Genomic DNA, 12,237 nt, shown 5'->3' on the forward strand with positions numbered 1-12,237 from the left:
CAAAACCTTTCTTTCTTTCTTTCGTCGTCCTATGCGAGAAGCTTTGCTGATCTGCCCGCTGCGAAAGCCGGTGGCTGTAAAATAACTTGTATAACCCCTCTGGCGGACACCACCGCTGGTCGTGGGGCGTTCTACATGCCCTCCCACATAGGCCATGTGGTCATCGCCATCATCACGATCGTCATCATCGAGACCCCATCGTTATCGTCGTTGGTACGTGCCCTGCGGCGCGCGCACTGGGCACGCGCGGCGCGTTTCGACCCCTGGCTGGGCGCCGCGGAAGGAGCGCCTCGTCCAGCCGGTCCCGGAGCCCCAGCTCCCGCGCCGGAAGCAGGAGCCGTTGGACCCGCCGCTTGGGTGACGGTGAGTGAGCGAACCTCGAGTTCGGCGAGTTTCTCTGCTTCGTGCTGATCGCGGGCAAAGAGCGCCACGCAGATTCTCGCCTGTGTGCGGTGCCCGCGCCACGCGTCCTTCGGCCTTGAGCACTATTTAACTAGCAAAAAAAATGAAACCAACAACAACAACGCAGGCATAACAGGCTGTCGTAGCGTCATCCGGGCCAGTTTCTATTTGGACATTGCCTGAAATGGGCGCGAACATACTGGAACACGAAAAGGGACAGATATGACGCACAATGTGCGCCGAAATTAAAGGCAACGCTTTAGTTCTGCTTAAACGCCCGCAGTGTTTCTTACATTTGAGGCGGTTTCTTTACTTCGGGAGCTATGCTTCAGCGTGCAAGAAAGTGAGCTTCGAGCTTAAATCATTGTATAATCTGGTGGAATCAAATTTCTACTGTTGAGCCCAAGGTCGCCGGTGCGACTCCCGACCGCTGCAGCCACATTTTCGGTTGCAGCGCTCCATTTGTGTACCCGTTAAAGAACCGCAGGTGGTGCAAAATGCAATCTGAAGCCCTCCGCTATACGGCGTCCCGCCATAACCTTCTCTGCAGTTTCGAGACGTTCAGCACCGCATTTCAGCATATTCATTCTGGAGGCGCCAACTCATTAAACGTTTATCTTTAATGTCGGAGCGCAGCGTATACACGCCTCGAACGAGGAAGGGCGTGCTTGTGTTTTCGTTCACTGCGAATAAGATTAGAACTCTTGTTGTAGCTTTTACACCTTGTAATCGTGCTATTGTAATACATGGATGCCACATCCTTAGAAAGCTTTATCGTTGTACCACGTAATGAAACTTTCGCGCTTAGTAGATGTGAGCATAAGAACCCGCGAGCAACAAGCTCTGATCTAATCACAACACTATTTGCAGGTTTCCACAGTCGTGTATGCCCCCCCCCCCTCCCCCCCACCTTTTTTTGTATTCGGAGTAATATTTTGGTGCCTTGGTTCCCCCAAGAGCCTTACAGCTATATTCTGACCAATTACTTTTTGTCGCAACATTCAACGCTACTCCAACACCAGATAATATCAAGGAAACAAGCCCGCACATTTCCTGTTTCTGATAGTCCTCCAGACATTCTTTACACGATAATCAGCGCGGCAATCAAGTTATAAGTGTTGCCTCTCGAGGTGTGAAGTGAAAAAAATTACCAGAAGTTAGAACTACTTATACGCTGATACTGCAACATACAGCGCCAGGTCGTTTAAACTTTAAACACAAGGTCCGTCTAAGAAATTGTCTGTATTTTACAAAAAACAGTGTCGAGACCAATTCGCGTAGCCGTCTCCCTTTAGCATATATCACGATACTCGCTGTACCAATAGTCTTTGCTCGATTTATCCTTCCTGAAAAGGGTGCATTGCATCTCCGTACCAAACCGCGTACCTGTCTACTACTCAAAATGAAAAGACCTGAAACAGGACATAAGTAGTCATAACGTTATTAGAGCTAGTTACGTTACAGCTAGTTAATAGGCTGTTTTCAGGCTGCAGTCGCAAGTTGGAACGTTGCGCACGGTAATCACGAGTGCCTATTGACCAATTGACGAAAACAAACATAGTGCACTAGCTGGGAATGGGCATTCATTTTGTTAGGAAAGTTGAAACTGCTGGAACGTGGAATATTTCTGTGAACCGACCCTCAAAACAAGCCAGCCGCTCCGCCGCCGATGCAGCTGAAAAACTTTTCGCGTCGCGCTGCCAGTGAGTGCCACTTAAGTGGAATGCCAATTCAATGTTCCTCGGCCCGTACTCACCTAAAAGAAGGCAGCAAAGCCGTGCTTTTGCGCTTTCCCTTCGTACGCCGCAAGCGTCGCATACTTGCGGTGTCCACCTGTCATCCTGCATCATGGCGGGGCGGCGGCGGCGGTGGCCGGCGCCGTGGTCCCTGCGTACGGACGCTAACCGGGGTCCACTACTGTGTTCTCGTCCCACCTTCTCCCAGGTGAGGAGCAAACATGACCGAAGAGAGCGCTGAAGAGGAGGAGGAGGAGGACGACGATGCCAAGAAGAAGAAGAAGAAAAAGAAGAAGAGCAAGTCCAAGAAGAAGAAGAAGAGCAAATCTAAAAAGAAAAAGAGCAAGTCCAAAAAGAAAAAGGGGAGCAAGTCCAAAAAGAAAAAAGGAAGCAAGTCCAAGAAGAAGAAAGGAAGCAAGTCCAAGAAGAAGAAAGGAAGCAAGTCCAAGAAGAAGAAAGGAAGCAAGTCCAAGAAGAAGAAAGGAAGCAAGTCCAAGAAGAAGAAAGGGAGTAAGTCTAAAAAGAAAAAGGGCAAGTCCAAGAAGGGAAAGAAGGGTGGTGATGCAGATGCAACCACATCACCCACATCACCCACTAAGAGCAAGAGCCCGAGCCCAACGCAGAGCGGTGCGGCCACAGCAGGCGCGGCTACGCCGCGCGCCACAAGTCCCTACGGAGGAGCAGCTGCGAAAGGCGCCGCCGCTGGTGCGGCAGGCGCTGCAGCGGGAGCGTATGGAGCATCAAGAGGATATGGAGCATCGGGAGGATATGGAGCATCGGGAGCGTCCGGAGCAGCAGGAGCGTACGGAGCTGCGGGAGCGTACGGAGCTGCGGGAGCGTACGGAGCTCCCGGTGCTCCCGGACCGTACGGCGCATACAGCCCTGGTACGTACGGCCAGCCGATGATGCGGACGAGCGACATCAGCATCTCCTCGATCGGCGGACCCAGGCCAGCCTTGCGCCAGACGTACCGCGTGAGACGTGGTGGTGCCTCTACAATCTCGATACCGTCGAAGGAAGGCGGTGGCATAGTGGTGGACGTCAAGTACCGGAGAAAGAAAAGGCCCTTCGGCTCTTTCGGGACGCCCACCGGCTCGTACTCTTCGTCGCAGATGGCTCTAGCACCCGAATCGGTGTTATACGACGACATGCGTTACATGCCCAACGCCATGTTCTACGGCGATTCGTCCGACAGCTACTCGGACATGCTGTCCAGCTGCTCTTTCGAAGACAGCTACTTTGGCGATGGATACTCGAGCTACCCGCCCGCCGACCTGTTATACTCGCAGGGCGAGGGGCCCCTGGGTGGCTTGACGTTTCCACCGCAGACGCATTTGCAAGCGCCCGGCGATGGTCCCGGGATACCCATGCTTTCGCCCACAATTCAAGTGCACCTGCAACCGCCGGCGGAGCCTATATCTATGGACTTGCGGGTCTCGAGGTCCAAGGAGCGACTGCTTGGTCTGGGACAGCAGCAGATATCGCAGCCCCCGATATACAGCAGCTACAGATGCACCTGACGTCGTTACCGCAACAGTACCTTGGTCAGGCAGACAAATGCCAGCCAACCTTTCAGCAGATAATACGCCAAACGGGGCGATCGCCCATGGACATGACACGAATGGACGTGCAAAACATCGGCGCTCCGGTAACTATTCATCCTCAAGTGCCGATAGAGCAACAGATACAGATACAACAGCCACCCTCGTATCTCCTGCAACAATCATCGCAGTCGTCGGCCCTCCTGGAACAGCAAATGGCGCAGGCGCAGACATCGCAGTTGCTCTTGCAACAGCAGCAGCAGCAGCAGCAGCAGCAACAACAGCAACAGCAGCAACAGATGCAACAGATGCAACAGCTGCAACAACTACAGCAGCTAGAGGCGCAGAGATCCGCACAGCTCCAGCAAATGCAACAAGGTCAACAGCTTCAACAGTTCCAGAACCAGCAGTGCCAGCAAATGCAACAGTACTCGCAGTACCCTCAGTACTCCCAGTACCCTCAGGCATCGATGCAAATGAGTCCCAATCTATCAGCGCCCATGATGCCACCTCAAGGAGTAGGCACGCGAGGCTCGCCGCGAGTTCAAGTGGATGTGTCCACCAGCGGATCAGCCTCAGCCGAGTCTGGGGGAATTGGAATCGTGCACGGTCGGATTAGAAGGTTGCGTCGTGGTGGTTATGGAAGCCCGCCGCTAAGGTTTCCCGCACCTGGTTACGGGACACCGCCACCGAGAAGTTATAGCAGCCCTTCACCGATGCCTGGTTACGGAACTCCGCCTCCGAGGCCACCTATTTTGCGCCGCAGAGCACCGTCTCCCATGGCTCAGTACCCACAGGCACCGATGCCACCTTCGCCTACGCCATCGTTTTCGTATACGTCCCCGCCGTCACCTACGTTTATGCCCCGTCGCAGAGCATCGCCTCCCATGGCGCAGTATCCGCAACCGGTTCAATCGCCTTCATTTACGGCTCCACAGTCGCCTTCGTTTACGGCCCCGCCGTCGCCGCCTCCGCCGCACTACCACCCGGTATACAAGTCACCTTCCGATCCACTACAAACATACTTGCCTCCCGCCATGCGTCGCCCACGTTCCCCACCACCTGCGCCCCCAGCAACGCCCGCCAACGCTAATTTCAACCCGCTCCAGGCGACCGTGTCGGTGTCTTCGTACCGTATTCGGCGGCCCCACCGAGTGTCTTCAATGCCGTCGTACCCAATGATGTGTTCTAGTGGTTCCATGATGGCGTCACCCCCAGCATCACCCATGCCTCCCATGTCGCCCATGTCGTCACCCATGCAATCTCCTTATCAATCTCCTTATCAATCTCCCTATCAATCTCCCTATCAATCTCCGATGCATTCCCCCATGGTTTCTCCGTCACCGTCTATGATGATGCCTCCCATGATGCCTTCACCGTCCCTTTCCATGATGCCTCACATGAGGCCATCGCCGTCGGCTTCAATGATGTATCCCATGCAGATGCCGTCTCCCGTACAATCCATAGTCATGCAACCCCCTCCTCCGCCGCCGATGCCGTCCCCTTCGTTCATTCCCTATCCGATGCCTAGCCCCGTAATGCCATCGCCATCGCCTTCGATTACGGTTAACACTATGGCACCTCCGGTGATGCCGTCGCCTCCCGTCATCGTCATGCAACCGCCGCCGCCGCCTCCTGTGCCCAGCCCCATGATGTTACCACCAATGCAGTCGCCCATGATGCAACCACCGATGATGCAATCTCCGATGATGCAATCGCCGATGATGCAATCGCCGATGATGTCGCCGATGATGATGGGACCTATGATGGGGCCGCAGATGATGGGACCCCAAATGATGGGACCACAGATGATGGGGCCAATGATGGGACCCCAGATGATGGGCTCTATGATGCCCTGTCCGCAGCCTTCCAAGTCCAACTCGGAGAAGGTGTTCTGCAAGATCGAGCGCTACGGCGGTTCGGGGTCCGGTAGCGACGATGACTACTACGAAGGCGGGGATGGTTACCGCCGAAGGGGCAGGCGACGCAGCCGGGGCAAGCGCAGGCGCTCGCGACGCAGCTCGTATTCGCCCACCGAGTCGAGCATGCCGCAAAACGCGTCGCTTTACAGTGTGCCCTCGGCGCCGGCCTTCCTGGGACCCATGACGCCCATGCAGCAGCAGCAGCAGCAAGTCTACCAGATGCAGCCGATGATGGGCACGCCGCAGCGCGCGGCACCCACGGCGGGCCTGGCGGCTTCTGCACCGCAGCCGCCGTACATCACCGACATCTCCAACGACCACCGAGACCTCGACGCCATCGAGAAGGCCATGAAGAAGATGTACATAGAACGGTACCCGAGGTAAGTGTAACTAAAATTAGAATGATTGTACCTTCTGAGGCAAAGAGTAAAGTATAAAGCCTATAGGGGAACGCCTTCTCGTGCCTGGGCTTCACGCCATGTCTCTCGACGCAACCTTACGGAGGAACATTAGTTGTTCCTTCAGTGACCAACATTTTGACCGTATGTTCACTTAGTAAATAAATTCAATCGTTAGGACAATGAGAAGGTCCTCCGAGAATGACCAGTGTCCTGAGCACTAGACGACCCGCAATGTGGAGGTGCCTTTACCGCTGAATGTTCCATGTGGTTGGTCTATAAACAGAAGTGCCTTTTAAGTAAACTTTATCTATCAAGTAAACTATGTCTACTTGATCTTTCAAATATACTTATCGTTAATTCATATGCCAGGACCATTAGCGTCACAGTGAAGCGACGTGACCGGAATTGTTTCTTCGCGCTTTCTCTGCTTGCTTCCTATCTTCGCCTGCTCTAACCAAAAGGCCTCACAGCATCATTACTTTTTTGAGCTAATGTTTCTGCAAGAAAGCACATGCTGATGAAAACGTAAACATCACCAGCGTTACTGCTCGCCTTCCGGTGACAGGACGTGTCAACGCAAAGCTTGCACCTCCCATGCAGTACTCTTTATCCGCGCGTTAGGCATGCCACCGCGGTGCAGTCTCTTTGTGACCGAAGGGTTGAAACTCCGGCGAAGTTTGAACTGTGAGAGCCTCGAGTAGATCGTCAAAGTTTTCGCGATTACCTAAGGTACTTTATAGAGCAAATTGTCATTCGTTTCTGTCAAAAAGCATGTCTCTGAAGTTCATAATCGTGCCTCCCGAATTGCCGTCGTCTAAGCATTAGCTGGGCATAAAAGTTTCGAATACTACAGATGTAGCTTTGCGGTATTTCATCTTGGAAGGGTTCGGTAGTTCTGTTGCGGAAGCATTCTATAATCTCTTAGTCGCTGACTGAGCCCATCGGTTGTTTGAACGCAGTTAGCACAGTTATATATCCATCAGTTTCTTTTTCTTCGCGGGAATTTTGAACGTTAAAAGTTCTTAGCGTTAGCAATATTCGCGGTCCGCGCATGGATGCGCAGTGGCCAAACTGATCGAAATGTCCACTGCCCGTATAGAGAGCGAGGAAGCAACTAATATAGTCAATGCACTAAGATTTGCTTTTTTCGCCTATATATATAGAGTCCAAATATGACGTATCACTACACTATGTGTCGAAGCGCCCCTTATGGATACAAGGAAGGAGCTGGTATATATAGCCCCAAACTTTATAATTCTCCCCCCCCCCCCCACACCTGATTGTACCGCTACCTACTGCGTCCAGCCCCGCCCTTTCCTGTGTACCGTTTACTTTCTTAAACCATAATGATACTCGGTCATCCGGGTGACCATTCCATAGCCTTGGCAAATTCCACTTTTATTGCTATAGCAATTATATGGAAACCCAGGGCGAATTTCCGCCGTCGTCGTCGCTGTCGTCGTTGGCGTCGCCGTGAGGTTCCGTATAATGTACAAGTGCGCTAAGATCGCGGCCACTTGCCGTATGCTGAAAGTGCGAAGAAAAGCATGCGAGGGTGTACCAAGAAGGATGGTGACTTGGTGGAGCGCCGACTTTTCGCGCTTCCAGTGGCTAAACGGGAGATGCGCGCGCGCTAGGAGGGGGATAGGGGGCAAAATAGCACGCGTATCCGCTTGTAATCTGGTCGCGCGCGTCCCATCTTGGAGGCAATCCGTGGTGGTTTCGAGGATTAGCCGACCCGAGATAGCTTATGGCGTCGTGTGCGCCGTGTTCTCGCGCGCCTAGTTCGCGTTGAAGCGATAGGCAGCACGAAGGATAATTCGCTCGCCCCTGCTGCCGCTCCTCATCACACTAGCGTTCTCACAGCGAGTGCCCGCCGTCATCGAGTGAGATATGTTTGTGTGCATGCGCCTGCGTGACACCGTGCTTGATAATTTAGTTAGTAAGCGAATCTTTGCAACAGCTGATACGGCCGATAAAACTACTAACCTTACTTCGTATACTGTCTAATTTTTTGCTATCGTAATCAATGCTTCGCCTTTCGGGCGAAACTGAGACCTATGTCATACGTACACTTGTGATCGCGATCGGGGCCGATTCGAATTGAGCTTGATGCTGATCGAGTGTTGCTACACGGTCATTTGCGATCGCGCTCTTGCGGAATCCGGATCCGGACAATCGCGATCCGCGAATCGCAATCAGGCTTCTTGATCTCGATCGCAGGCTGCGCCCTCTAGCGCAGTATTCTGAAAACGCTAAAAACAATAAGTGAATGGCGCTTAATAAAAAGCCGTCTTCGAAAAACCTTTTTATCAGCAATAGTAAGCTATAAAATTGAAATATTGCCCAAATTTAACCATATTTTGCAAATCTAAATTTGTAGCCAAGGCATTATGCAGTCCTGAGTGTTGCCAACGATCAGCAGATGATATAACTCGATCCAGATTGCCACCACTGTTGATCGCGATCAAGAAATCCGATCCGGATCGGCCCTCATGCATGACGTCGTGGTTTGATCTCATTCGCGCCAGTGGAGTTCTAAAACGCTTGTGCACCAAGCTTGGTAGGTACGTAAAAAAAAGGGAAGAAAGAACACGTGATCAAAATTAACCTGGAACGCTCTACTGCGTCGGCTCTCATTAGACGCTGCCATTAATAGCCCACGAATTATTACCTACTTATTTTACTCCAATTTGAGGTCTTAGTGTAGATCAAGTATACATAGCATAAATCGAGACAGCTGTTGACGTTTCCTGACCCTATATGCACTGTGCATCCCGCCTGCCTATCCCATGCAGCGAGAACGAGAGGCAGTCGCTGTTCCCCGAGCGTTCCCTGATCATCATTCTGGCTCTCATCTTTATATTCGTCATCGTGGTCGTCGTGATCGCCGTCATGGGCTCTTCGCGTCCCGGTGAGTGGGCATCCGCGTCCACCGGCGTCGAACCATTGCCTTCCTAAACGGTAGACCTGCCCTTACTGGAAAATTAAAACAAAATTGCCGCATGTATTTCAAACTGAGAATTTAATTACCCAGTCAAGCGAGAGTGTCAGATTATGCTTCTGTATTAGGACTGCCAGCGGAGGCTTGGGACAGAACCATTGAGAACGCGAAAAGGAAACACTGGCAGCGACGGCACCGTGAGTTTACCGCCACGGCTCGCGGCGTCGTAAAATCTCCTTGCCCCTAGTTAGCTTTTCGTCCGTGAAATAAAGTGAAAAAATCACTACATTGAATTCAAACGTAAATGCTTGGTTAACCTTGATAAGGTACTCCTGGAAGTAAAAAAAAAAAAAAATTGGGTACGCGAGAAATTCGCGTGCAAAATTCAAAGTGGATAACTTGGCCTACGCTTCTTCCGGTAAGTTGTCTTTCGCCACGGAAATGTAGACAGAGCATTTAAAGAGTAAAATATATGGAAGCTGACTGTTACTCGCGAAGAGAAATATCGACTGGTGAATTACCGACTTTCTATTGGTGGTCTTTGATGTCTTCATCGGGGGAATTATTCATAATTCAAGTTCTATTTTCTAACCTGAGCACGTTGACCTGTTTCAGGGTTCCTGCACCCTGCGACGCAGCCCCTACCGACGATGAAGACCGAGGCCCCGCCCACTACCGCCGCCGCCTCGACCACAGCAGCAGCGGCCAAGACGACGGGAAAGTCGTTTTAGCGCGCGGGCCTTGTTGGTTGAAATCGGTCGACCTTCGCGACTAGCTCTTGCATCCTACGGTATGCATTAAAGTGAAGCATGGTCGAAAGCAGGCCTCCGTTTGTTTGTTTTTGCACGTAACCTGGTCAAACTACGAGGAAATTAACATTATTTGACAAGATGTATCGAGTTCTTACGAAGCACGCACTACTATACACTACTACGCACTAAGTACAGGCAAACTACGTTTATAATGCATGCTTTCCTCTCTGTTAAACGTGTGTCAAATGGTAGGCTTTTTACGTGTTTTCCAGCAAATATCGCGAAATTCGCCAAGGGTAAAAGCGGGGAAATAATTGGTTTGGGACTACGGCAGCATTGTAAGCGTAAGTCAGGTTTCAGCAAAGGTTGGCATACCCACTCACGAGTACACTGACTCGTACTCTTCACTTTTAATTTTATCACATTGCTTATTGCGATATACGTGCGCCTATAACCACTGGTTGTCGACCTATTTTGTTTTACATGCGTGCTATTGATACCCAAGATTTAGGACAATGTGCTGCTACTGATGTTAAACGGGGGAGGGAGGAAGTGGGGGGGGGGGGGACGTACGAGTGCTGCGTTGTCAAGCGCTTTGAAATGACTTTTGCTGCGGCTATTCTGTCAACAGCTGATGGAAATAAACTACTTCATTGGATTTCAGTGCGTATGCTACAGAGGCGACGCCTGTGTGTCATGCTCTTGCGCGCCAGTAGGATATGCAGTTAGGGTTTTTATTAGACGGCCAGTGAATCCCTTGTTTGCAGCACGCGTGACGTCCCGAACCTTGAATTACTTTTACTTACGCTGTTACGAATAAACCACATGCCATCAAACCTCTCGTACTTCGATTTGAAGAAAAGTGTCACGAGTGCGATATCCCAAAAACAGGCACTTCATGTTGTAGATAAGCCATCCAGATTAGCCCCCTGGTGCGACTTTACACTATTTCTAGATTTTTCACTAGCACACCTTAAGAAGGAGGATACATCACAGGAGCGCATAATACAAGAATTCCGCACAATACAAGAAACATGAAGTACTTACGAGTTCTACACAGACGGTTCAAAGGCACATGATTCTGTGGGAAGTAGTGTCATATCAGGAACATGGGAACGGACTGTTAGACTCCCGCTATTCGTTTGTTTTCACGACGAATTTTATGCTCTGGATGGCAGTTCAAGAAGTTGTAAATGGAAAACACAATAAAGCAGTCATTTACACGGACGAAATTCGCCAAGGGTAAAAGCGGGGAAATAATTGGTTTGGGACTACGTCAGCATTGTAAGCGTTAGTTCTTCAAAACACGGCCAATGATGTCAACACTCCGTCGAATCCCTACGATGATGTGGCCCCGATTCAGAACGGAAATGCTTGGTTAACCTTGATAAGGTACTCCTGGAAGTAAAAAAAAAATCGGGTACGGGGCGAGAAATTCGCGTGCAAAATTCAAAGTGGATAACTTGGCCTACGCTTCTTCCGGTAAGTTGTCTTTCGCCACGGAAATGTAGACAGAGCATTTAAAGAGTAAAATATGTGGAAGCTGATTGTTACTCGCGAAGAGAAAGATCGACACACGCTTCGAACAATGTCGTTGGTATCGTTCTGTGCAACGTTGTGGCAGTTAGCAATATTGCATGCGGTAGCATGCAGTATTGAGCCGGCTATATTGTGCCATATAGGTCGTCCTTCTGTACACCGTGAAAATTCGTTATGCTGTAAAATATGTCATCTTAGTTAACTTACGGGGCGGCTACGCCCTCTCTGAGAAACCAAACTTGACGGGTACTGTTGTTCAGCATAGCGATAGCGTTTCTTGCGAGGATAACCCACGTCTCATCAACCACCCGCCGCGGTGGCTCAGTCGGCTAAGGCGTTGCGCTGCTGAGCACGAGATCGCGGGATCGAATCCCGGTCGCGGCGGCCGCATTTCGATGAAGGCGAAATGCAAAAACGCCCGTGTGCTTGCGTTGTAGTGCGCGTTAAAGAACCCCAGGTGGTCAAAATTAATCCGGAGCCCTCCACTACGGGGTGCCTCATAATCAGAACTGATTTTGGCACGTAAAACCCCAGAAAGAAGAAGTCTCATCAACCACGTGAGGCAAGGGTTCTAGCGGGTGTGATCGGCAGTGCCTTCTGAGAGATTCTTAGTTTTTATAGTTTTCTTAGTTTATATAAGCTGACATTCAAGTTGTTGTTGTCGTCGTCGTCGTTGTTGCTGTTGTTGTCCCCGTTGCACAAGCGGTTTACCCACCCTGATGGATCAGCGGTATGTTTGATGGATGACTGTCTCGGGTAGTGGACAGTCCTGTCAGTGCTAATGCTGCAAAAGTGACACTTCTTTGTGTGCTTGTGACTTGTATTTGTGTGTTGTACTTGTATAGTGCGGGTTGAGATTCTCTTTCCTCATTTTTTTTTTTTTACTCTTCTTGCCTGAGTAGCATATTTGGGATTTAGAGATGGCTGGCCCTACAGATCGGGACAGTTGGCACAGAATGTATCTTTAACGTGTTCTAGCCTTCGCTGGTGGTGTCATTTT

The 12,237-nt window shown here is 50.8% G+C and overlaps 2 protein-coding genes across 4 annotated transcripts in view; both read left to right on the top strand.

Moving 5' to 3' along the window:
- Positions 1-282: 282 nt before the first annotated feature.
- LOC125944097 (collagen alpha-2(I) chain-like) lies at positions 283-3,658 on the top strand. Of its 3 annotated transcripts, none has more exons than XM_049663980.1 (3): positions 283-363; positions 2,347-2,532; positions 2,578-3,658. In XM_049663980.1, exons 2-3 carry the CDS (start codon positions 2,360-2,362, stop codon positions 3,656-3,658), a joined length of 1,254 nt encoding a protein of 417 aa, XP_049519937.1. In that variant the 5' UTR covers positions 283-363; positions 2,347-2,359. The 3 variants fall into 3 exon arrangements, with proteins under 3 accessions (XP_049519937.1, XP_049519938.1, XP_049519939.1); XM_049663981.1 differs by having other exon boundaries at positions 2,602-3,658; XM_049663982.1 differs by having other exon boundaries at positions 2,347-2,508; positions 2,602-3,658.
- An 86-nt stretch (positions 3,659-3,744) lies between these two features.
- LOC119446194 (titin-like) overlaps positions 3,745-12,237 on the top strand; it is a 34,062-nt gene continuing 25,569 nt past the window's right edge. The window contains exons 1-3 of the mRNA XM_037710555.2: positions 3,745-5,981; positions 8,801-8,916; positions 9,562-9,667. Of these exons, the coding sequence (XP_037566483.2) occupies positions 3,745-5,981; positions 8,801-8,916; positions 9,562-9,667 (2,459 nt within the window). The remainder of the gene's footprint in view (positions 5,982-8,800; positions 8,917-9,561; positions 9,668-12,237) is intronic.

This window comes from Dermacentor silvarum, chromosome 3 (genome assembly GCF_013339745.2).
Source record: "Dermacentor silvarum isolate Dsil-2018 chromosome 3, BIME_Dsil_1.4, whole genome shotgun sequence".
Lineage (NCBI taxonomy): Eukaryota > Metazoa > Arthropoda > Arachnida > Ixodida > Ixodidae > Dermacentor > Dermacentor silvarum.